The following is a 27,169-nucleotide window of genomic DNA, read 5'->3' as shown; positions in this document are numbered from 1 at the left end:
ATTGCCACGGTTGCTGCAAGGAAGGTGGGCTCTCTCTATCATGCTAGAGAGTTACTTATGCCTAAAAGTATCCTGTACAAGGCCACCATTCGCCCATGTAGGGAGCATTGTTGTCACTTTTGGGCTGGTGGACAGGATTCAAGAGTCACCAACCTAATAGGTCCTGAACTGTCAGGGTTAGGCTTCAACCTCTGTCCCATAGCTAAATTGTTGCATCCCTCTGTTTTACAAGTATTTTAATGTGCTCTGATGAACTACAAGATCTTATACCCCTCCCTCGACGTAAATACCCCCGACAAACCCAACAAGCAGCAAAATTCCACCCCTACGCAGTAGAGATCCCCAGATGCCAGAAAGCCTTCTACTCTAACAGTTTCTTCCCCAGAATTTTTTGTGTCGTGACTTTTGCAAGTCATGCACACATAGCAAACTTAAAGTATGTTTAAAAACGTTATTTTGCAGTGTCATGATGTCATAAGTCATGGCCGTGACAGCTAGTGCATTACCCAGTACCTTTTTTCTCTCTTTTCCTCTTTTTTGCATTTCAAGTTCAAACCCAGCTGCTGCGGCTCATTATTTTTTTTTTTTTTTGGGGGGGGGGGGTCGCATGAGCACTCGCTACTATTTTGATTGAAAGAAAAGTTTGTAGGGGATGGCAACTCCTCTTCATATCCCTTCTGCCAAAATATCTGGAGGGGGGGGGGTCCTTTTTTTTGGGGCGATTCCATTCTTTTGTCGATGAAAGTGCGCAATATCCTTAATATAGCAGTTGTGTTCAAACTAAACTTCATGCCCACCCGGGCAACGCTGGGTATCCATGCTAGTCTATTATATATAAGGCAAACATCTATGTTGTGTCTTTATCTGCATTATTATGGCATGAATCTGCTTTCATCAGAAAGAGTGTTCTCCCAGACACATAATATCAAAAAATTGGAGAAAAAAAGAAAAATCAATTTTATGTAGAAATGTTTTGTTTAAAGAAGGTGGGGGGGGGGATCAGGTAAAAATCTTGCATTTGATGCGGTTTGCCAACCACATGCGCAAACAGTCATTTCATTTTAAAAAGCTAAATTAGCAGTGCCATAACATCTGTGTCATCGTAGTTCGGTGGATAACATGCTCGCTTATGATCTTATCTTTTACAAGTTTGCGTCCGGCACGTGCCATTTTTTTTTTTTTTTAATACCAAGATAAGTTTTTTCTATCCTATTTTAACACAAGTAAAACAAGTATAAAAAAAATTTACCTTAACTTTTTTAAATTGCCCAACAATCGCATTTTTTGTTTTGTTTTCATCCGTTTTGCACCGTGACGCAGCATTTCCGTGTTTTTAACCGTATCTTTTGTTTTTCAAATTAAAGTGCACTTAACAATTTCTTCTATTTATTGCTTACAAATTTTGATTTCCATTCAGGCTAATTTATAAATTAAAATATCATATTTAAGAGGATTTTATGATGGCCCCACCCTGCTAGTAAAAATATATATCTCCGAACGTTCTAAACTTGGAAATTCTAGAATACTACTAAAGCTCTGGATCTTGTTTGCTATGTACACTGAATGAAATCATAAAGGGATTATATTAGAACAGATACATTACTCTAAATTATTTAATTGCAAAAATATGAAAATACATTTGACTAAATTAAGCACAAGGCCATCAAAAGCATGGAGAGTGGGAGGAGGGTCGCTGGTCATCTTCAGACTATTTTACTCTTATTTAGGTCCAGTTTAACTAATTCGGCCAGATACTACGCTTGGATCATAGCCCAAAGGCTAAGAAGATAATATTAAAGTTATTACTAATGAAGATTTTGTATCTAAAGCCATAATTATCTTTGAATGTTCCATTTGATTTGTCAGACTGATGTACTAGGTTTGTCAGAATTTGGGGGGAATTTTTGACACCCCTAAACAAAAACTGTGAATAAAAAAACAAAAAACTCGTAATTTCTCTTTTTAAAGTGGGTCGTTTATTTTCTTTATAGAATATACTTCCAAAATAAACTATTAAAATAGTTTAAAAAATAATATTTCTATTATTTTTTAAAAAACAGTGTTTACAAAGTGCCTGCGCACCTTCATGCAGCCATTTTGTTTAGGTAATGAAATCAATTAAATTCGAGTTATTTTTTTTTCAATTTTTTCACTTTAAAAATCTATCAAAATTTTTCTATTGGTCCAATTTTTACGATATTTTCAAGTTCAATGTGAAATTTTATGCTCTTTTCAATAAACCGAATACAATCTTTTAGACAAGGTTTTTTTTTTTAAATTCACCCCCCCATTTTGAAATGTCTATTAAAATGAAAATAATTTTCTCACCTCAAATTTATATATCACAAATTGAAGATAAAAGATCAATAAATAAAATAAGCTAATTTAAAACAAACACAAAAAATAATTATTTGCAAATTTACCTGCAAAGTCCAAAATTTAAAACCTTTAAAAAAAAATTTAAAAAAATTCAAAATGTTTTTTTAAGTGCAACCTTATAATCTTATATTGCACAGAAAGTTTCATTTTATTACGACAATTATTTCTATTTCATTCAATGTTTTTTTTTTTTTTTTTTTTTTTTAGATATTAAAAAAAAAAAATTCACTCCATAAAGAAATAAAATATATTAAATTAAAAACTCATGTATTTCTTTGAGAAAAGAAAAAAAATAATTTCGACTATTTTTTTTTTTTTGTTTAAACTTATAAGTAAAATATGACTACTTTTCAGCTATGGTGACACATATTTCTTCATGCACAAGGCTAGATGGCTAACGCGAATGTGTGGTTTTTACGTCCATCCATAGTTCAAAACGAAGAAAAACTACTTTTGCGTTTCGCTAACACAGTAACAATTCTTTTATTTAAAAAATACATGGAATTTAAAATATAAATATGGATAAATTCTTAACAATGAAGAATGGAAGTATCCATTGAATGTTATTTTTTTTATAAGTGATTTTTTGATACATAATATTTTTTATAGGTAAGGGATATTCATAATATTTTTTATAGGTAAGTGATTTTTTGGAACATATATTTTATTGAAGCAAGTTAAAATACGTTGATTTTCTTAAAATCTTTTTTAAAGAAAATCTATTTTAAAAAAAAAACAAATATTGCATAATTTGCTATTAAACCTTTTTTTTAAACTTGGTCTTTGCTCCTTTAATTGAAAAAAAAAAAATTAGGGTTTGAATTACATTTTTCAAGTAGTTATAAGCTTGGAAAGATCGGAGGTAGAATTATTCAATTTTTATCACACATTTTTAATGTCGGTTTCTGACAGTGCACTGATGTACCATCTTTTAATGCTGAATACGGAGGAAGAGGAATATAATATTTGTTCTGTTGTCATGATCCCACCCTCTCATGCATTACCTTCTCCTTTGGGGAGTAGTATACGATCATTCATCACGATACACCCCTTTTTTTCTTGGGGAAAACAATGTGGTAGAAGTTCGTTCGTCAGAAATATGGGTGCTAAGGCACTTGATCCGCGCTATTTTTTAAATCGTATTTCCAAGTTTAATTAAAGTTTTATTATTTTTTTTTTATTCAATTGTAAAGTTAAAGTACAGAATAGGTACAAAACACCCTTCCCTCCCCATGTTAAGAATGGCTTTTTAAATAACGTTATTATTTCAGTACGGATAAATAAGTGCATGAATACCGAAATATGTAACTGTAGGAGGACTGTAGGAGGAGTCCTCTCCTACAGTTACATATTTCGGTATTCATGCACTAGATATCCGTGACCGTTGGATCAATATCTGTCCTACAGTGTAGGAGGACAGATATTGATCCAACGGTCACGGATATCTAGTGTTTAATTAAAATTTCAAAATCCACTCCCCCCCCCCCCAACAAGTTTCTTGTTGTTCGAAAAGACCGATGCCGTAACTGACTTTACATACAGTGTCGTCAGGAATATCACATAAATACCCAAAACAAAATGAATAATTTTTTAAATTCATATCAAGTATTTTGATGCATCTTATTCTTCAGAGAGTGAATTGAATTGTGTTTTGTATTTTGCCATTCTTTTATTTTTTTTAAAATAATAAATTTTTGATAAAAAAAAATTAAATTAAGATTATTTTTTAATAGAATAATACACTTTGCGAGAAAAAAAAAACATCTAGTCAGGTTGAAAACAGAAAATCTGATGCAAAACAATGAGGATTCAGGAATGACGGTAAACAAATCTATAAGGACATTTGGGGTCTATCTGATGAAATACTTCGGAGAAATTTATTCGTAATTTCATATTGTAGATCCTGAGATTTTGTTTTTTCATATTTCAAAGTTGAAACGAGCTTATCGGTTAAAACAAGATTAAAAGTCATAATCAAGTCTTTCCATTTTGTCATGAAACGGAAATTTAATATATTCTCCAATTATTTTTAAATTTCATTTACTACAAGCGAGCTAAATTCGCGTCATTCATAAAAAAGGTCGAAATAAAAAGTTGCCGATGTTATTGATTGTACCTATTTACTATGCCTCCCCACGGGACAGAGTTAGACACCAGGGTCGTTTTTTATTGTAGAAACAAAATATGAAGGACCAACACCGATGAATGTTTAAGGCTTTTTTAAATTTCATGGAGAAACTTATTAAATAGAAGTTTTAAAAATAATTTCTGTAAGCATGTAATAACTTATAAATTATACATAACTTTCTAAATCAATTAACATGATTACAATTACAGTAATAACTAAAGTACTTCGATTTTCTATAATTATTTTAAAGTTATTTTTTTAGAATGAAAAGTTGTTATTTTTTCTGTACATTAAAAAGAAAATAAAAAGGTATTAGAAATGAATTATTTCATACAAAGACATAAAAGTGTGAAAATTAAAAAAAGTGGGTGTGATTAAAATGACAAAAGTGAAGATCGTAGAAAGACATGATAAACTTAGGGCAAAATGGCAGAGAAATTCAATAATTAAAATCCTAACAATATTATCACGGAGATAAAATTGCATAAAGAAAACGTTAAGCAATAAATTCGAGAAATAAAATGTCAATTCATGTATAAAAACAAGAGTAAACAAGGCGAAATCAAAAAACACAGAAATAACAACACCCACCATGATGATGTCATGTGATTCACAGTCTCGCAGAAACGAGATTACACCATGAAAATTCGAATTTATTGACAATAAATAAATAATAAAAAATAAACGAATAAAAAAAAAAAATTAATAGATTCTTATAAATATTTGTACAGTAGAGATATAAAAGAATATCATTAACCGTGGGAAAAAAAAATAAATAAATAAAATAAATAAAATAAAATAAATAAATGTGATCTTTATACGGCGTTTAAAAAAAAAAAAAAAAAAAAAGGGGAGAGAAATCTTTATCTTCCCATGATTCCCCCTTTTAACGCGCGAATTATGCAATTCCTCATAATCTAGTCGAGTTCTCGTGTTTTAGAAGTATTTTTCTTTAATTTTATTCTTCTCTTTCAAAAAACTTAAACGATGTCTACGAAAATGCTTCGTGATCTCGGAACAAAACTTGGATTAGTTGATATTCCCGTTTTAAAGTAAGTCAGGATATTTATGCATTTTTATTTCTTTTTCTTTTTGTTGAAACGTGTCTTTAGTCTTTCCTACTACAGCTGTATCTCTTATTGTTTGTCTCAAAAGACTTTGATCTTTTATTTTAATGCGTTTTGGGTTTGTTTTACAATAGATTTTAGGACTTGTCTGCATGGATACTGGTTTGGATAAAATATCGCCGATGGTCGCGTCTTTGGATAACGAACAACATAATTCGAATCGTGGATAAATATTTTGAACGAAAGGTCAACAAACAAAACCTGGAGATTGTTAATGAAAGAAAAAGAGACGAAAAACAAAGACCGAACTGACCAAACGCAAGAAAATTCACTTGTCTACCTGTATAATTAGTATCTGAATATTTACCTGTATAATTTTCACGTGTTTATTAATTGTAAGATTTATCGGTGCTTTTTAAAATACATCGATTTTTTTTAATGTTTTAAGCAAAAACAATATTACGTACATTAAGTACATAATATTGTTTTGCTTAAAACGACATTTAAAAAAAAAATCGATCTGTCGACTATATCTTAACAAACACCGATTTATCATCTATGCATTTGTTATAGTCACTTGTCGAAAATTCCTTCAACACCAAGGGGTAGGTTGTAGATCAGTTGCAAAAAGTTGCGGAGCATTTTTTTTAACAATAATAAAAAAATAAATAAAAAAAAGCGGGGAGGTATTTGGTAATCTGGAAAAAAGAGAGAGCCTGTTTCCTCCGTTTGACTATAGGTGGCGTTACTGTCTGTCCACCCAGTTATGGAAGCACAAAATGTATATAACGGCACTCTTGAAATAAAAAATGTTTTTGTTATATTTTAATTTTAAACATGTTTGGTTTTTTTTTGCAAACATATTTAAGTTTTATTTATTTATCTTTTTCGAACATATTTACGTTTTTTTTTTTTGTTTTTTTTTTGCAAACATATTTAAGTTTTATTTTTTCAAACATTTACGTTTTGTTGCTTGTTTATTTTCAAACATTTACATTTTTTCGTTTTTCATATATTTTTTTTAAAACATTTACGTTTCTTTTTTGTTTTTCCAAACATATTTACGTTTTTCTTTTTTTTTTTTTGCAAACATATTTTTTGTTTTTGTTATTTTTTTCAAATATAGTTTTTTTTTAATTTTTATTTTGTAAACATGCGCAATCTATTACGATCTTTGCCGCCAATTAACCCTTGCCAAACCACATAATGGATGCAATTGTTGATAACATTTTACCTCTAAGTGACATGAGTTTTCTTCAGTATTGTGATAATTTTTACTTACCAGAACTCGATGTGGAGAGGTGAAGCAATGGAATTCTGTGTGGCAGTCGTTCAAGCAAAAGGTTTGAAAGTGCTTGGTCGACTGATTTTATAATGTTTGTTTTTTGTCCACTTACCTGGATCGGACTTAACATTTTCATAGAATCGACTAGTGGGTATAAAAACACCCCCTATCGGTGATATTGTTGGTTGGTCTTTTTGTTTTAGTCCAGCAGTCCAGCACTCCAGCAGCAGTCCGTTTCATAGTTACTGTTACAAAGACGATCTGTCGTTGAAAGCAACGAGGCAATTCGTTGCAACTCCTGTTGATTAAGAAAAGGTGTAAGGTAAGGGTTTCATTGTTTTTTCCTTCTACGTCTAGTTCTGGCTTAACCCGTTGAGTTGCAGAAACGCCCCTCCCCCTTTTAGTCGGTAAAAATCCGACAGTATTCCTTAAAGGATGTTATCTTAGAAACGTAAAAACATAAAAAAAAAAAAAAAAAAAAAAAAAACGTAAACGTTTGAAAATAAACAAGCAACAAAACATAAATGTTTGGAAAAATAAAACTTAAATATGTTTGTAAAAACAAAAAAAAAAAAAAAAAAGTAAAGGTTTAAAATTAAAATATAACAAAAACATTTTTATTTCAAGGGTGCCATTATATACATTTTGTGCTTCCGTAACTGGGTGGACAGACAATAACGCCACCTATAGTTAAACAGAGGAAACAGGCTCTCTCTTTCTTCCAGATTACCGGGTATTTTTTTGTGCTTCTACACTTTATTGCCGAAATTGGAGATGCCATTTTATTCCACGCACCTGCTGTCCAAAATTAGGGGAGAAATCATATTAAACTAGGCACCGCCAAAACTGGGGGGGGGGGCAGGTCAGTACTTTTTGACGGACCGTCTTTTTAAAAATCTACCAAAAATCAGGTAATTATTCGATCAATACGAAATTTTCAGCGATTATTAAGAGAAGAATGAACTTTATAACAGTGTACTTATTTTTCATAAACGATATTTATATATATATATATATATATATATATTTTTGCTTACAAAACCCCCCCTTGTTTTGAAGTGGGAACAAATATGCTTAAAATAATCTGAAACTGAACAAAACATATTGTGTTGTTGTAAGGGACAGAATTATAGATTAAAAAAAAAAAAAAAAAAAAAAATTGTTTGCATACCTTATTTTGACGTCTGAATATCAGAACTTCGATTGTGTTTAATTATCCCGCTTTTGAGTTTTGAAGTGTGAAATTCGGTGAATATGTTAAGTAAAATAATCAATTTAAGTTAAGCAAAACAAAAAAAAAATTTTTTTTAATATTTATACGAAAAAAGCCATTTTAAAATTTTTGATAAATAAATTAACAATTTTTTTTTAGCGAGCCGAATAATGCATGACCATTATTAAACAGAGCATGCTTTGAATAATCGATACAAAAAAAAAAAAAATTCGATAAATATTGTGCCCTTTGTGTTAAAAATAGCATCATTTTTTTCGATCTCGTTTGAAAACGTTTGCCGCCTTTCGACTACGGTGGACCAAACGCGCTGAAATAATTTTTTTTTATTCTGCTTTAAATTGCCCCCTCCCCCATTTTGGGAAGCCTGGCCCCCACACAAATACACATTACAAACCAAACTCGTACAAATGGTCACCCATCTGGTACTTGCCAGCCTCAGCTTAATAATACATTGAAATTTTCGTCACTGAAAAATAAGTTTTTTTGGCCTGTTTGGTCTTCCATAGTTTTCTTCTTATCAAAAGAAAACGTAAACAGAGTCGATCTGAACTCTACATCAACGCGAAATATCTGGTTACCTATATGAATAAGTGGAATTATTTGAAATTCAGGTACTTATATTATAATATTTTTGCATATTCTCTTAGAAAATCATCCTAAATCTTAGTTAGACAATAAATAAATTATTTCCAAAACCCTTTTTTTTTTAAATATTTAAGTACGTTTTTTGTGCAAGACAAAAAATGTCAATTGTTAACTTTTGGGGAAAATTTAAGATTTAAAATTGAATTAAAAATAGTAGAAAAAGTTTTACATTATTCTGTTTTCTATATGATAAAATTCAGGGTTTTATCTTTCTGGAAAAAAGTTACTCAGAAATAATGGATTTTAATAAATGTAATTTAGTTTTAAAAAACAACTTGATTTTGCGACCATTTTTGGCGGTGCCTATATTAAACTCTGGCCGAAGCATGAAATAAAATAATAATAAAAAAATTAACCATCCGGAAAGAACTATGAAAAAAAGTAAATAAAGTGAAAGAGAACATACATCCGTAATTGTTTAATTGGAAATGTTTCGATTTAATTAATGAAAACGGAAAAGTTTTTCATGGATCATTTTAATTTAAAGCAGAAAATGAAATGACATATTCATAATGGTTTAAACTGGGCAAGCGCCATTTGAAAACCAAAACATTTATTGTATAAAAATGTATCAAAATATAATTGGAAAAAAATTAGGTACCTCCAAAATGTTGTACTACGTCATCAAACTAAGCAAAAGAACACGACGTCATTAGTTCGTGTGTTTATTGTAATTTCTATGGAAAAGCATTAGCACTATAAAATTTATTTGCAAATAACGTTATTTTACTATCGTTATTATTTTAGAACGGTAAAATAAGTGCATAAGTTCACAAAAGTAATTTCTCATATATTATGAAAAACAACTAGTCCGTGTTAATGATTTGGAGATATAAGAAAAAAGCTTGCAAAGAATTTAAAATTTATACATTAAACGATAAATTTATTAGAAATTTCTGAATGAATAAAATATACAATAAAAAAATGAACAATAGAAATGTATAAAAAATAATATAAAACTTTTGTAAAGCAAATAGATTTTTAATAACGAACTAGACAGACGATAAAATTAATTTTAACCTGGTTTGTTGATACATGTATCTACAGATGCTTGTCCTTACAGGCTTCCGTGTATTTTTGAAAAAAAAGAAAAAGCGCAAATTTTGATTTCAACCTCTGTCATTTTAAATAATCAAATCGAAATGAATTTTTTTTTTTTTTTTTTTTTTTTTTTTTTGGTCGATTTTTCTTATCTCAAGAGTTATATATTATATGAATATATTTTAATATTGGAAACCGGTTATATAAAAAATCGGTTTAAACTTCATATCGCGTAATATCATTTAAAGTAGGCACCGCCAAAACAGTACTGTTTGACGGACCGTCTTTCTAAAAATCTACTAAAAATCAGGTAATTATCCAATCAATACGAAATTTTCAGCGATTATTAAGAGAAGAATGAACAGTGTACTTATTTTTCATAAACAATAATTATATATATATATATATATATATATTTTTTTGCTTATAAACCCTCCCCCCTTGTTTTGAGGAGGTTCCAAATATGCTTAAAATAATCATCTGAAACTGAACAAAACATATTGTGTTGTTGTAAGGGACGGGATTATAGATTAAAAAAAAAAAAACTTGTTTGCATACCTTATTTTGATGTCTGAATATCAGAACTTCGATTGTGTTTAATTATGCCGCTTTTGAGTTTTGGAGTGTGAAAATCGGTGAATATGTTAAGTAAAATAACTAATTTAAGTTAAGCAAAACAAAAAAAAAATTTTAATATTTATACGAAAAAAGCCATTTTAAAATCTTTGATAAATAAATTAACAATTTCTTTTTAGCGAGCCGAATAATGCATGGCATGACCATTATTAAACAGAGCATGCTTTGAAGAATCGACACCAAAAAAAAAAAAAAAATCCTCTAATATATTTAACGAAACCTACTTTTAATATGTAAGTTTATTTAATGAATAAATATCGAAAATTTCAGGTAAATATGACTGTTATTTGATTTTTGCTATATTTTTAAAACCTAGGTGTGTCAATGGCTTAAAACATGTTACTACATAGGAACGTTGTTTTAATGCGTTGATAATGTAAACACAATTTTTGTCTCGCATTCTCATTATTTTTGTAAGCTGTAAAAAAAAATTTTTTTTTAAATATTAGCAGTTTATTTGAAGTTTCTTTTAAATAGTAAAAAAAAGTTAGGATGATAATAAATTAATTAGTTACATCGTGTTACATACAGGAGGGGGGGGGGTAAACTGTGGCATGCGTTGGAGGTACCTAAAAAAACATTTCTTGAAAAGGGTAAATTTTTAGTTTACCGACCCCTCGGCATTTACCTTTAATTTGTCAAATTATGTAAATTTTCGGGTACGCTGAGAACGAATATCGCGTTTATTTTTTGCGCAAACACGCAGTTATCTATATTTGAAGACATTCAGTATCCAATGTAATCCTGAGGGACTCCAGCATTAATACTGTTAGCTTCTGATTTTTGCCCATCAACTACTACTCTTATGAACCTGTCAGAAAGAAATGATTTAATAATTGAGAAGACATTTCCAGCTATACCATAGCTAGAGATCTTGTGAAGTAAACCTTCATGCCATACCCTATCAAAGGCCTTAGATATGTCAAGAGCAATTGCCCTAGAAAGGTTACCTCCGTCGAGAGATTCACTAATCCTATGAGATATAACTGTAAGCACATCTGTAAATCTAGCAGAACGGAAACCATATTGTGTGTCACTAAGGTTATTTTTGCTGAGATGGTTGATTACTTCTCTATTTAACATAGATTCCAGCAATTTACTCATGACGCACAGCAGACTTATTGGCCTGTACTGAGAGGGGGATGAGCGATCACCTGAATTCTTAAATACAGGACATACTGATGAGATTTTCCAGGGTGATGAGAAGCAATTCTCCTTAAGACAACGTTTAAAGAGTTGGGTAAGTATGGATCCTGAATGTCTTCAAATATGGATAACTGCGTGTTTGCACAAAAAATAAATGCGATATTCATTCTCAGCATACCTGAGAACCTAGAAAAGTTGACAAATTAAAGGTAAATGCAGAGGGGTCGGTAAACTAAAAATACCTTGAAAAGTTTGCGTAAAAAATATAATTTTAATGAAACAATTTTGGAACGAAAGCAACATTGGATTTTATAAAATAGTTTTTTTTGTTTTTCCGGAAGCAATCGTTCTCCAGTTTAATTTTTTTGTTATTACATGCTTCGGCCATAGTTTATAATGATTTCTCCCCTGGACTTTGACAGCAGATGCGTCAAATAAAATGGCATTTCCAATTTCAGCAATAAAGTGTAGGAGCACCATATTTTTTTACGACCTGCCCCAGCGTAGTATAAACACAAACACACTTCCCACCTCCCCATGTTAAGAACAGCTTTCGATGTTGGGTGGGAGTGTTTATTCCGAAAGCCATTCTTAACATGGGGAGGTTGGGGTGTTTATAATATGCTGTGCCTATTTTAGAAGTATTTTAAGGCAATATGCTCTGATGAACTCATTGCACTTGTACCCCCCTCAACGTACATATCCCTGACAAACCCACTTATCAACAAAATCACCCCCCCTCCTTCACTGTTGAGATCCCTAAATGCCAGAAAGCTTTCTACTCTAATTGTTTCTTCCTTTTAACAGCTAGATTTTGGAATTCCCTTTCTGTTACCTGCTTCCCTGACTGTACTGATATGCAGAAGTTTTAATGTAATGTAAATCAACATATTTTTAATCTTTCCTAGGCATGGTCCCAAATAGTTGCCTTTTACATCCAAGTAGCGATATGCCTTGTTTGGGGTAAACATGAGTACAAAAAAAAAAAACATCCACTGAATGTCACCAATCGCGCAAAAATATAATGTCCTGCCAATATTTTGTTTAATTTTCAGTTATTGAGTGATTACCAAGCATTCAAATAACTTTTAGGCAATCGCCAGCTTTTTCATTCTCCTTCAACAGACCTCAAAGTAATTTGTTTCAAAAGGCGTAATGAAACAATAGACAACTGTACATTCAACTATACCGATATTAGGTGTAAACCTCAAGTGGAACAAATAATAGTCCGGTTACAAAACCTGAGTTTCGTTTTTGTTGTAAAATAAACAAATTGTCATGAAAGAAAATGTAAAACTTTTGTAAACAATTTTTTTTTTTTTTTTTTTTTTTTGAAACTTGAAAGTTTTATGTAAAATTGTGCACTCTTTCTGATTATGCTGTCAAATCTGATGTATCTCTTTACCATAAGCCATGAATTATAAATTCAGATGTACTAATTTCTTTTTTTTTAAACTGGCGCATGGTATCATACAGTGGGTGCCCATTTATAAACAAAACTAAGTATTATAGTGGTATTTAAATATAGTTTTATTGAGAGCAGGCATTTTCCTTCCGTCTCGCCAAAGTAGAGCTCAATCTTGGGTGTAGTCATTGAATGCCTAAAGAGCATTCATGGCCGGTATTTACTACTCCCTGCAAAGAAAAAAAATTGAGTAGATATGAATTAATCTCAAATAAATTGAAGAAAATTTCTCCTATGATTTTGGATTTCTGTAAAAGATGGAAATTCCCGTAAACGACCAGAATTTATGCATTTTGGGACCAGTCCAATTTTCAATGTTGTAAATCCTCTCTATCTGGCCCAAAATATACCCCTATTTTCTGAGATGCAACCATAAATCATACTCTAGATGAATCCTTGACGTAGCTTTCACAGTACCAGGATGCCAGGAATCCTGATCAACAACTATATATTCACCAGTTGATGGTAATTTTTGTCATTTCTATTCTGTTGTTTTACCGAAAATTCAACTATGTAAACAAAGAAATAAAACAGTAATTTTTTTACCTTTTTTCCACCTTAACATTTAAAATGATTACTTTCATATGTTTTAGAGTATGCTGAAAACGAATATCGCATTTAAATTTTCCACAAATAAGTAGTTTTCCGAATATTAAGCAATGTCATTTCTTATGTTATCGCTGGTGGCCATCTTGGTACACGCGAACATACAAACCTAACCCACGTACCAAGATGACCACCAGTAATAACATAAGAAATGACATTGCTTAATATCCGGAAAGCTACTTATTTGCGTAAAATTTAAATGCGATATTCGTTTTCAGCATACTCGAAAACCTTAAGATAGTCATTTTAAAGAAAAATGTTAAGGTGGAAACAAGGTAAAAATTTACAAAATGCATCTCAATGAAATTCTTTATCGAACCGCCTAATTATTTAGATATCAGTAAAAAAAAACCCCAAAAAACGGGTTTGTTTTACAGATTTGAAAAAATGGTTTTGACAATGAGTTAAAAATAAATTAAAGTTTCACGATACATTTTATTTAATTGTTAGGTGAAAGTACAGAATAGTTAACAAAACACCCTTCCTTCCCCATGTTAAGAATGGGTTTCTAAATAATGTTATTTCAGCATGGTAGCATAAGTGCACAAGTACTTTTTCTTTTTTTTTTTTTTTTCTTTTACCACTAAAAACAAATGCATGTACTTAGTACATTTTTTTTTTTTTTTTTTTTTTTTTTTAACACTTTTAGTACATGTGTACTACAAGCGTTAAAAACAACAAAATAGTATTGTTTGGAAATCAAATTTGAAAAACTTGATAATTTTTTTAAATTGACAAACCCAGAATAAAAATAAAACTTTTCTGCTTTCGTTTTGAAAGCAGAAAAAACCGTTTTCTATTATAAGAGATTACAAACTCGTTAATATGCTGACAGGGATGGTTAGCGCATAGCTAACCATTGCTGTCAGCATTTCCCTTTAAGCGATTTGAATTTCTATAAAAGATAACATTTTAAAGAAATTTCCGCACAATTAATAATTATCAAATATTTACATATTATACATGGAAATAATTTTGAAACAATTATCTATATGAAAATGGATGATATATACCAATTTATCTTATCGATTTGGAAATGTTCTTTGTCAACTTTGCTCGGGAGTAACTTTGCTTCCTGTGGTCGTAAAAATCAAACACCAGTAGAGATGGACTTTGTTTATATAGCCTATAAAATTTCAGCCATATCCAATCAAATTTAATCCCGCGCATATGTATCTAAACATAATGTATGAAATGTAAACATTGAAAAAACTGTTCCCTTTTTGCTATCGTAATTTTTTTACCGTTTTTTTTATTTTTAACTTGGAGCATAAAAATGCATAAAAGAAAAATAAATTAACATTGGAATGCTTATTCTATTCTCTTTTCATCAATGTAATTCTTTTAAAAATTGACCAATAAATAAAAAAGCACATTAGGTATGTAATATTGCTGATGTCCATAAAAATGCAGCATATGCTTGTAATGCTATATATATATATATATATATATATATGTATGTAGCTCTTGGTTCGTTCGTAATTAATAGTCTAAATAACTAAATAAATGATTTCTTCGACATTTTGGTATAATATGTTTACTGTACCCATGCATGTTTTTATATATCTCTTTTTAATTATAACAGTATACTTAATTTTTCTATAATAAATAGGTGGTTTTCTTTGTACCGATAGGCCATTTTTTTAATTTATGGACAATTATTTATCACCGCTTGCCATCACGTGACCAGTGTTTCCAATTTAGCAGTTTTACTGCTAGTTCTGGAGATTTCGTTTGCAATTTATCGCGGAATTCTAGAAAATCTGGAGATATTTTGCACCCACACACTCGCAATTTTAGATTAAAAAATAAAGAAAAGCGCTTGAAAATACTTTAACATATAAAATAAACTCATTCATGGAAGTAAAAAAAGTAGCATTTATTGCCTTTGGTAACATTTATTGATTATTTGTTTTGTTTTTCACCTTTTTTTTTTTTTTTTTTGGCTAACCATTCTTAAATCTCGCTATAAAATCGATTTTTTTTTGGGGGGGGCATTCCAACCTCCGTAGTTTAGATTAAAATACGATCTAAGCAACCCCTCTCCTCTTAGTCAAAAATTCTAAAAACAAGAAACAGCAAAAAAAAAAAAAAACTTATACCAAACACAGTAGAATTTAATTATCTACCAACCTAAATACTTTTAACATGCTAAAACAAAGTTTGTTTTTTTTTGTTTTTTTTTAATTTTTTTTTTTTTTTCTAATTTCCAAATATGTTGTTCAAAGTGGATTTTACACACTGAATAAAAAAAAAATAATAAACAAATGTCCGCTTATCGCTTAAGGAGTAAGGAGGCTTAATTTCTCAAAAGTTGTAAACAAATGACTAGGTGTATCAATTTTTGTATGAATTTTTGATACCCCTAACACGAAACTGCGAATAAAATATAAAAAAACTTGTAATTTCTCTTTTAAAAGTGGGTTTTCTATTTTCTTTATGGATTATACTTCCAAAATAAACTATTACTTTTGTATAAAAAGTAATAGAAATATTTTTATTTTTTAAAAAAACAGTAATGAAATTAATTGAATTTTACGAGCTCAGTATTTTCAATTTTTAAACTTTAAAAATCTATCAAAATTTTTCTATTGATTCAATTTTTACGGTATTTTCAGGGTCAATGTGAAATTTTATGCTCTTCCCAATCTCTTGAAAAAAAAAATCAAACTTTTCTCTACTTTCACGTAACTATTTACAATGTTCATATAAAGCATTCATCTGTTTTTTTTAAATAAAAATTTAAAAAAGAAACGTTTACTGCCAAATTTCTTTAAAAAAAAAAAAAAAAAAAAGTGCAAGTTTTCCTGAAAAACCCCCAAAAACTTTAACCTAACAATTTATGGTAAAAAATTAATTTTTTGGGAAAAAAACCCCAACTTTTATTGATAAAAAAAAAAAATTGCAAAAAATAAAATTAAATAAACGAACAAAATGCAATTTTTCTTGAGGAATATGTTCCATTTTAACAAACTGAGCCACAGCAACGCATGGCTGGGTACAGCTAGTATATATATATTAAAAAGTTTGACTCGTGTCCAGGTAACCTACATCTAAAATTTCAAATGTTTAGACCCAAAATTGGCGGAGGAGTTTAGTAGAGTATGCAAAGGTCACCTTTTTCAGCTTTGACCTTTTGTCAGCCAAATTTTCGCCGAAAAACTGATTAAAAAGCTTGCTGCATGTCTGAGTACCCTTTATGTAAAATTTCAAATGTTTAGACCCAAAATTTGCTGAATAGTTTGCTAGAGACGGCAAAGGTAAAATCTTTTGATATATGACTTCTTGGCAGCCAAATTTTTGGCCAAAAACCGATTAAAAAGCTTGTGCTATGTCTGAATACACCTTATGTAAAATTTCAAATGTTTAGATCAAAAATTGACAAAGTAATTTGGTAGAGACCGCAGAAGTCAATTATTTTTTTAACTTTGACCCCAATTTTCTCCCCTTAGCATTTATTGTTTTGGGGCTCAAATCAAATTAATGTTTGATCCATGTCTAAGTAACCTACATCTAAAATTTCAAGTGTTTAGACCCAAAATTGGTTAAGGAGTTTGGTAAAGTTTTCAAAGGTCAAATCGTTGAACTTGACCCCTTGACAGCCAAATTTCTGGTCAGAAACCAATTAAAAAGATTTTCTCAAATCTTAATACCCCTTATGTCAAATTTCGAGTCTGTAGACTAAAAATTGACAGAGTAGTTAGGAAGGGAAATGTACACACACAGATGGACAATTTTATTTTTATATAGATTTCTTGATTTCTTTAACTTTATATTTATTAGAAAAATGGAATACAATGTTTTTTTTTTGTTTTTTTATTAGAGTACGGTATTTTTTTTAATGGTTTGGATCTGTTTTAGTATTATAAAAATATATTACTTTATTAAATATTTCTTGATTTCTTTATATTTTTAGAAAAATAGAATACAATGTTTTTATTTTACTTTTCTATATTATTGCCAAAAACTTGGGTTAACTGCCCGAAAATAATAGAATGACCCTGAAATGGATCATTTAACATTACATTTTAATCTGATAAAGATTCTCCACCATAAAATTCTAAAATACTTTGAGTGGAAGGTGTTATCTGGTAATTTATTTTGTGTGTGTGTGTGTGAACATTTGTTTATTTATTGAAACATTTTTAAAGCAAGAATACTTTTGGTTTAACTATAAAAAAAAAAAAAAAAATTCTACAAAGCTGGTAGAGAAATGAAACTAAAAACGGGATGTCTGGACTGGGAAGCGGAACAGTTTTACATTAGAAAGCGATTTTCAACTGACACTGGTTTTAGTCGCATATTGTTCTGTTATGCTGTTCAAACAAGAGACGGGTTTGTTTTACAATCTATAGAGGTACAAACACGTCAAAAACCAAATATATAACAACTAAATGTTATCAGAAGGCAAGATAAGCTACTTTTCTACTTAACTGAATAAGTTTTTATTGTTTTTATTTAATGTAAAATGTTTATTTGATTCGAAAAACGAGTAGCATTAAGCACTACATGTGGCACTAGAAAAAAATGACCACAATGTCTGTTTACATCTTTGAAGTTTTGACAATGACTTAAAAATAAAAAAAAATAAAGTAAAATGGTGGTAGTAACCCAAGACCACAAATTTATGTCGCAAATATATTGCCGCCTTTTTTCATGAAGAGGCAGAAGTACCATTTCTGCCTCTATAGAGGAGGAGGCACTTCCATTCCTAAGGAGCATTACTCGTTGCCAAGGTCTCAAACAATTTTGATCTCCTTAGGAGTGTCTGTTTTCTAAATGGCACTTTGGAGCATTGAAAAAATTTATATCTTAAATGTTGGAAATCAACCAAACATTTCTCTGCTTCATGGATTCTATTAACCTTCTTTGACTAGAGCAACAGAAGATGAGTGATCACCACCTTCTAGGTGTAATATTATTTATTGGGCCTCAAAAACGTATTGGGAGTAATGGCATCCAATTTTCTGTCTACTTCAAGGTAAGTCAGGGGATGATTGTTTCCATCCTCTCAATATCAGAAACGATAACCAGGAGAGAAAAATAGTTCACTTTGTTCCTACCGACAACCTGGTAGAGGCAAGTGTTTAGTCTGAATGCATCTCTTTCAAGCTCTCCCAAACCATGGAGGAAAAAGTGAAATGTTAATTAAATTAAAATATGGCGTATGCCAATTTTCTCTTCGTATTCATTGTATAACTGAAAGATGATGAAAAAACCTGTGACTGCCCAGCTAGTTCTTGCCATTGTTGCAGTACAAAGCCAAAAGAACTGATGACAATTCACAAAATTTGCAAAAATACTTTGAATGTTTTTCTTGATTCAATTCTGTGTTGCAGAAAACGTGTTTAAAGCATGCTTCAAAGCTGGTAATGGAATGGCCTCTAGGTAATCTTTTCTGATTGAGGCATGTCAGGAAATCAAGTCTTATGAGATTTGTGATTAATCCTATTGCAAGAAAGTTGAAAAGTTCATTATGGGAAGAATATGCTGTTATCGGTTCTTCTTACAAAGTTGGTCCTGGATATGACCTTAAACTTTATCCAATGGTGAGACCCCAGCTTGCGGGCTTTGAGAAGTGTGGAGCCACCCTTTAATTGGCATTGCTCCCAGGTCCACTCTGACCCGGAGTGGTAGTACCTGTTAGGGTCCCAACTATGTTAAATAGAAACTGACTTGAAAAAAACCCAAATATATTCTATTAAAAATTTTTTTTCAAAATCACTGGATTTGGCATTAAATAACCTGAAAAGGGTTGATATGCCGTAAAACAAAAACAACCAATCTTACAAAGTTCCCACAAGAGGGAAATAATTCAAGATACCATTTAAAAAAAAATTAAACCACAGCGGCATGAGTTCCCTTAGAATATCTTTCTGTGGATGAATAGGCAGGAAAATCTCCCCAATGGATTCTTGTAGAGACATGAGCAAACATGTCTTTGCATCATAAAATTTAAACTGGAACTAAATTTGGTATGTAGATTCTTGCCTGTGCAAATAAAACTTCTGGGGAAAATTCAACTCCCATCAACCTTTGCTATAAAACATCTGGAATTGCAATGCAAAGTCCAAAAAGACTAAGGCCTGAAAGATTGATAAAATGTTCATGTTGGGCACCACATCATGTGGAGGTATATATTTATCAACTTGTGAGACTATAGAGAGTAATTTTTTGGTTGTAGTTGCCTCCAGGTTTTCTCTTGGTAGATCCGTTTTTTTTATTTGGCCCTGAAATATGTTGTCCTTGCACCTACCCCATTTTTCAAATCTTGATTATTTGAAGCAGTGAAGGATTTTTTCTTTTCCGCAATTGACCAATTCACTGTTTTATAATTGCGTTTTCTTGTGATCATTGCTTGGTTTTTCCGGAGTCCAGGATCAGAATTTGTCTGGTCTGGTGGATTCTCCAGCGTAGTGTTGCTACCTGTAGTAGTATCACTGGGAAAAATTGCACTTATGTTCCATGTATGGCCCAGTGCGTAGCCATGACGAGGGGACCTTTTTATCCTGGGCGTCGTTCTGCCAGTGTTTACTTTTTAAATTTTTCTTGTTCATATGTTTTTTGGGAACATTTGGTTGGGGTTTAGTTCGTGAAAGAAGCATCCTCATATTTGTATATCAATCCATGTCCTTTTGCAGGGACACTCTGAGATACACTAATAAACCCCTTTACAGGGAAACCGAAGATACAGGAGGTCTGTATCTAGTAGGTTTTCCCATTCTCTCCCTGGCTCTGTTCGTACACTTAGGCAGGTGAAGTGAAAAGTACTTTTTAAAAAGTTCCCTCTCTCAGATATATCTCCAGTAAAGTCCATCACGGTATTTTTAAAGGGCACTTCAAACTTCACACATAAAAAGGGGTAGGCTGACAATATTGGGAGGCAGTACTGGTCTGGCATTGAATCTTCTGAACCCAGGGAATTTTTCTGATTAAGTTCTATAATTGCCAGAAATTATAAGAAAAAACAGCAAATGAGTCCAATTTATACAGATATTTCCATCTTGTATGCTTGTAAATTTCCGAATTCGCACTACCCTCAATTGACTCGATACACGCTAGTATATTTAGGATCCGTGACAGACGACGCACACATACATTTCTTTTTGGTCCTTCACTGTCTGCATCTCGACTTAACCCCTCACCCTGTCTACTTTATTCCTACACCCCAACACAGATCATAATCCACACTTCTTTTCATCTTGTTTACATACAATCAATCTCACCCTTGTTTCTATTTTATGACGTTTACCAGAATTTCCTGATATTCCTGATGATGTGGATGACCTGATATTATATTGCAAACTTAGCTTCCATATAAGCTGTACTGCCTAAAGAGGTCTCTAGTTATTAAAACCAGCTGGCCAAAACATGCTCATGACTGTGTAGCAACATATTATTGCTTATGTAAAAACAAATTAAAAGTGTGTACATATATATCTATAATATAAAGCTGAATGTGTGTGTGTGTGTGTGTGTGTGTGTGTCTGGTCACGAATAGGCTCCTATATGGTTGACTATTATAGAAAATTGATCACATATAATGATAGATGTATCGAGACACAGGAATGTGTATGTTTGATCTGGCAGAACGGTGGTTCATTAAAATTGTGAGGTCTGCATTCGCGGCTGGTCCACAAAGTATAATTTAAAAATTAAAAAAAAAAACGTTTACAAGTGTTTTTGATATAGATGTACATAAGAATAATTTGATAAGTATGTTTTAATTTAAATAGGGATGGTATAATAAATTGTGGGGTCTGCATTCGCGCCTGGCTTCCATAGAATGGAAATAGGCACAAACTTTAAAGACTTTTCATATCTATCTGCATAAGTATACTTTGATAATTATGTTTCAGTTTGAAGAAATATGGTATAATAAAATTATGGGGTGTTCGTTCGCACCTGATCTCCATAGAATGGAAATATGTCACAAAGTTTAACAAGATTTTTTTAATATAGATCCACAGAATATTGTGATAAGTGTTTCAGTGTGAACAGGTATGGTATAATAAATTATGGGGTTTATCTATTTTATTTTTACTTTCATCATATTTTGCTTTGGTTTTGATACCCCCAAATTCGAAGCTATCTCTTTACAACCCTTCCTTTTCATAACCTATCATACTTTCATAAATCAGAGTCCATTTTCTGTAGGCTGTTTTTGAATCCAGTCAACGACTGGTACTTTTGCTAGTGTGTGTGTGTGTATATATATATATATATATATATGTGGTCAGGTCACGTCATATGCTACTGGTACCATGTAACCCAGTACTACCTGCCTCATGGTCGGGTCACCGGCGACTGTATATTTGTGTGTGTATATGTGTATTGGGGTAGAGAGGGCTCCCGTAAGCTGTGGTGAAGTCAACCTTTCTAGGAGAAGCAAATCTCTGATTTAAAAAACCATAAAGCGGAAGACCAGTACCCGCATTAAGCTGGTCTGCAGTTTAATTTGTTGCTGGCTATCTTGCTCTTGCTTGTTGCTGGATCTCAACATTTTGAACCGAGAGAGAGACTTAGCTGTCGTACAAAGCTAAGACTCTGTAACATCATCTTTGTATAGATACTCCCTCAGACATTTGGGCTCATGGACTTTAAGTGTCTGAGGGAGTGGCACTCGTCTAAAAAGACGTTGCAATCATCTCATATATATATATATATATATATATATATATATATATATATATAAAAATACAAAGTTAAGTTTCAAAAGTTTTCTTGATGTGATATGGTTAGTGTGTGTGTGTGTGTGTGACGGTCAAACCAGTGTCGAGAGACAGATGTCCCTTTTTTCTCTTTTTCACAGTGAAGTCGGTCAGGATCCTTATTCCCTACTTCATCCCAAATTTGTGACTTAACCTCATCACCTGTTTACAAAAAGAAAAGATAAAATTCATCTCGGGATTCACCTATTGATCAGAGGCATAAGAGAATCAACAAAAAATAAAAACAAACTGCAATGAGTTTCAGATATCACTGATACTATGGCTATGAAAAATATAAGAAAAAGGTGTAACTGCAGGAAAAGAGGTTTCTAGGTATGTAATATAAATGTATGACAACAATCGAAGAAGATGGTACTTATTTCTACCCCCAATAATGATAATGTTTAGCTTTTTTATGTTAATTTTTATTCAAGGCTGTTTTTGGTTGGATTCTATAACATCTTCTTCTTACTCCCCCACCCCCAGGGCACCTTTATAATGTTGTCTTTCAATTGAGTTTCGCTTGTCCACTTCACTAGTTATTAATCATCGTCAGACTTTTTATTTTTTAACTTCAACTCGTCTGGCTTTGTTTTTCTATAAAATTAAAAAAAAAAAAAAAATAAATAAACTGTTGTAAATACCAGCCACAGACAATTTATTTCTGTTCGGTTTGTTTCCTATCTTCCACAAAACTAACTAAAAATTTGTTTTTTCCCCTCATCCTCTCTTTCATGATTATAAGAAATCGGGGTTATGGAAAGTTCAAGAGTTTACTGAGTGCTATGCCAATGCATAAAAAAAAGGAAAAGAAAATGAATTTGCCATCACACAGGCAGAGGGAGAATTTTGACCAGGGATGATTCCCATCCACTGTTTTGTGACATGTGACTTGGTGACATGTGACTTGGTGGGAGATACAGATTGCAAGTTATTCAACTTTTTTTTCATTTTATGTAAAAAGAAATATTTTATTGAATTATTATTTTTGTGTAATTTTTTAAACTTTAAATTTAAGATTAAAATGTTTTGTAATTTTTGTTTCAGACAAGCATATGAATACAGTTCACAGATGGATTGTGGTCCTTCTTCTCAAATGGTTTCATCTTTACGCTTGAGCCAAACTTGCAAGTTGGTGATTTGCCTTGATCTTGCCGCTAGCAAACATGCTCAACACTTACAGGAATCGGATAAAGTAAGACAAACTTTTATTCATTTTAAATATATAATTGTATTGAATTATTTCAACACTTTCATATATTTTTCTATTGTTCTGAAAAAATACTTAAAAACACCAAAAAAAATGATGCAGCTAGATTGCAAAGTAACTTTTACAGGCTTTTGTAACATTTGTTATATATTTTTGACAACTTTTTTAAATCACTGGATTGTAAAAATTTTGTTTTTAAAACTTGAATTTTGTCTGGAGAAAGCTTGAAAGGCCTTGAAAATTGACATTGAAAATCTATATGAACACAGCATTGTTTTTATCATTGTTTGCACATCTTTTTAAAATAAAATCCTTGTCTGTTGTATAGCTATTAGCCGTCAAACTGTCTGGCATGCCAAAAAAAGCTTACTTAAGTTCTTTGAAAGCAGTTGAAAGTTTGTTGGGAGTGCAACAGAAATGTACACTGAAAGAATTAACCGTCCAGTTTGGCTGTGTGGCAGTAGCAGATTTAGCACAGAGGGCACTTAACAGGTAAGGTTTCGTTTAACATTATTTATGTCTCTTCTCCAAACTAGGTAGAAATGCTGCGAGATATGTTTTGCACATCTTCTGTACATAAAATATTTAAAAGGATGCTGTAAACTTTATGAATGCATCTCTATTTTGTCTTAAAAATAATCTATTTTCAAAACCATGTTTTTGATTTAAAAAAAAACATAGGATGAAAATTTTTTCCCAAAAAAAAGCCAATAACATTGGGAAAGGCACACTTGAATATTGTAATAGTTTTTGACTTTGATTCGTTCATATTTGAATGTGATTTATGTGCTGTCCAACCGTTATGTTTGATTTTCTATAACTCATTTGAAAAACATGTAATTCTTTAAAAAATAATCTCCTTCCCGAAATGTGTATAATTATAAAGAGAAAAAAGATTACAGCTAACATTTTCATCTTTGTATGTTTTTATATTTACTATGCACTGCACAGTCCTTTTATACAAAACTTCATACAATATGCATAATGCTTCAATGTAATTCTTTTTTTTTTTTTTGTCTTTTTGTAATTTTTTTAAGCAACTCCTTAAGTTTACTTAACTCTTCTTCAACTGGTTGGAGAAAAATTTTCTGTTTATAGTTCAAGATGTGTTTTAATTTCAAAAATATTGATAAAGATTGGCTACTTTAACTTTGAAAAACAAAATGTATAAAATTGAGTATTAAAATATGTTCATATTTCTAATTTTCAGCTGTTCAAAGTAAATACTGTTTTAATTCGAATAGAAAAATAATGGATAAAACGTATACAGATTACATATTTGGGAAAACTTTATATTTTTTTTCCAATTGTATTGTTGCATGTATGTTTTGAAAAATTAGACCAGAAATAAGCAAGAAATTGTGAGTTCCACCCTGTCACTGGAGCATCAGAATTCGCTGATAGCCTCCCCTGCAGAGGGTAAAAGTCTCTCAATGGGGCCACCTGTTAGCTGTGGGTGGCAATCCGTGATGCATTGGGATGGGATCCTGGTGGTTGAGGATATTGAAGGTCAGGGTTGAGTACCTTCACCTATCAGCACTTCACTTAGGCTTTTACCTTGGCTAGACAGGCGGTTGGAGATAACGGAGCTGATCTATCAGCTGATCAGATCAAGCCCTAATGTCTACTACCAAACAAATTTACCCAGAGTACAAGGATCAACATACAACTGAATAAAAGACTGTAAGCCAAACTTATCTCCTTCTTAAGAAAGATGAAAAATAAACAAAATCCTAACAAAAATAGACGTTAGGAAGCAGTGGCTGAGGGTCAATAAACATATGAAGATTATTAATTCAAACATGGCTGAAAACAAATTTATTTGTCCACATCAAATGTGCTTTGGGTGTGCATCAAATATTTGTGACAAGTGTTTTGAGAGACTCGCATATATACTGCTTTGTGTAACTCTGACCTGTCAAGGTGATTGGGTTTCCCCTTAACAGATCCCAATATTGGGCTCCGTAGTGGGTGGAGAACACTGGCAATGAAAATTAAGGATAAAAACTAATGTCTATGCACACAAACAAAAAACCCAAAAGATCTCTATCTGATTTTGAAAATGAAATAGAAACAGACTTTCCTAGAATCTATGTAATAGAATCTTTAGAAGAAAAACAAATGTCTAAACTATCTCCTTTTCTGATAGAAAAACTCTGTTAAACTAAAGTTTTACCTAAAATGTAAAGAAAATGAAAAATAGAAATTTACTGATTGAAATAGAAACAAAAACAAAATAATAAAATTAAAAAATTAAAGCATTTCACGACATAAACATCAAAAATACTCCTCATAATAAACTCAATCAGTCTAAAAGAATAGTAAGAAGCAATTATCCCTTGCCACACTTGAAGAAGTGCTAAACAAAATAAAAAAAAAACAAGGAATTTTAGAATATAAAAATTTTTATAAAGAAAGCAAATGAAAGAATTCCAACAAATACATCTTTACTTTTAATACACCAAAAATATGACAAAAAAATAAAATTGGAAATAATATAGAACCCATGGAAATCTACATCCCAACCGCTCTAAGATGTTTTGAATGCCAAAAATTTGGACATCAGAGACATATACCAAGGAGTAACCACTTGTGCAAAATGTAGCTCAAAAGATGCAAATCATAGAGAGGAAAAATGTCAAAACAAATGTGTAAACACCATCCAGCCTTCTCCAAATTCTGTGAACGCTGGATGAAAGAAATAAGCATAAAACATAAAAGAAACATTCCATTCTCAGAAGCAAAAAGGATAGTTGAAGGATATATGAATAAATCCTATGTTAAAGTTGAAGGATATATGAATAAATCCTATGTTAAAGTGGTAGAGAAAGCAAACCTAAATAGTCACACCAAACAATGAAGTAATAGAAAAGTTAATACATTTAAATCAAATGAATGGATGAACTTTAAAAAAAAACTAAAAGCAACATACCTCCAGAAAACTGAAAAGGAAAAAAATGAAACCTTGCCTAAAAAAAACAAAAAAACGAACAAATCCATTAGAAAACAAAACTACCAAAAACTTAAATTCCAAATAATAAAAACTACAAATCATGAACTCCAAACATCACTAAAGACCAAAACAACCCAGCAAAAAAGAGTCCCCAACAAAAAACAAATTAAACATTTCTAAAGAGATGGAAATAGATAACCCAATCAAATAGCTGAAACATCTAAAACTGAAAAATACCAACAACCCTTGGAAAAGCAAGAAAAGCAAAATAGAAATAAAACAGAAAGAGACAGAGCAAATTAAAACAGTATTTCCTTTGAACAACTAAAAATTAGAAATATGAACATTTTTTTTAATACACAAATTTACACATTTTGTTTTTCAAAGTTAAATTAACTAATCTTTATCAATATTCTTGAAATCAAAACCATCTTGAACTACAAATTGAAATTTTTCTTCTCCAACGAGTGGAAGAGGAGTTGAGTAAACTTAACAGGAGTTGCTTCAAAAATTATAAGTTATGCAAAAAAGAAAAAAAAATTATTTTTATATGTGAATTTTAATAAGGTTAGAAAGTTTGAAACTTTCAATTTTGAAAAAAAAAAAAACATCCATGTATTATTTACATGAAATTAATGAAATTGTCGTCTGTATTTCTATCTT

The 27,169-nt window shown here is 31.1% G+C and overlaps 2 protein-coding genes across 6 annotated transcripts in view; one reads left to right on the top strand and one right to left on the bottom strand.

Annotated features, from left to right (window-relative positions):
* LOC145295791 (vacuolar protein sorting-associated protein 35-like) overlaps positions 1–7,004 on the bottom strand; it is a 78,455-nt gene extending 71,451 nt beyond the window's left edge. For 2 of the 3 annotated variants that reach the window (XM_080141496.1, XM_080141497.1), the window contains exon 1: positions 6,972–7,004. In XM_080141496.1, coding sequence (XP_079997622.1) covers positions 6,972–6,995 — 24 coding nt within the window. In that variant the 5' untranslated portion in view covers positions 6,996–7,004. Of the gene's footprint in view, positions 1–5,098; positions 5,137–6,971 lie in introns of those variants that run through there. The other variant, XM_080141501.1, reaches the window with a different exon arrangement.
* The window catches only part of LOC145295821 (origin recognition complex subunit 6-like), a 32,320-nt gene continuing 10,495 nt past the window's right edge, over positions 5,345–27,169 (top strand). The window contains exons 1-3 of one of the 3 annotated variants that reach the window (XM_080141532.1): positions 5,345–5,559; positions 23,391–23,538; positions 23,882–24,045. In XM_080141532.1, the coding sequence (XP_079997658.1) occupies positions 5,495–5,559; positions 23,391–23,538; positions 23,882–24,045 (377 nt within the window). In that variant the 5' untranslated portion in view covers positions 5,345–5,494. Of the gene's footprint in view, positions 5,560–7,046; positions 7,182–23,390; positions 23,539–23,881; positions 24,046–27,169 lie in introns of those variants that run through there. The other 2 variants (XM_080141512.1, XM_080141522.1) reach the window with 2 other exon arrangements.

This window comes from Euprymna scolopes, chromosome 2, assembly GCF_053919585.1.
Source record: "Euprymna scolopes isolate OS-2025 chromosome 2, ASM5391958v1, whole genome shotgun sequence".
NCBI lineage: Eukaryota > Metazoa > Mollusca > Cephalopoda > Sepiida > Sepiolidae > Euprymna > Euprymna scolopes.
Note: the sequence above shows the minus strand (reverse complement) of the source record. Positions and strands in the feature narration are given on the sequence as shown.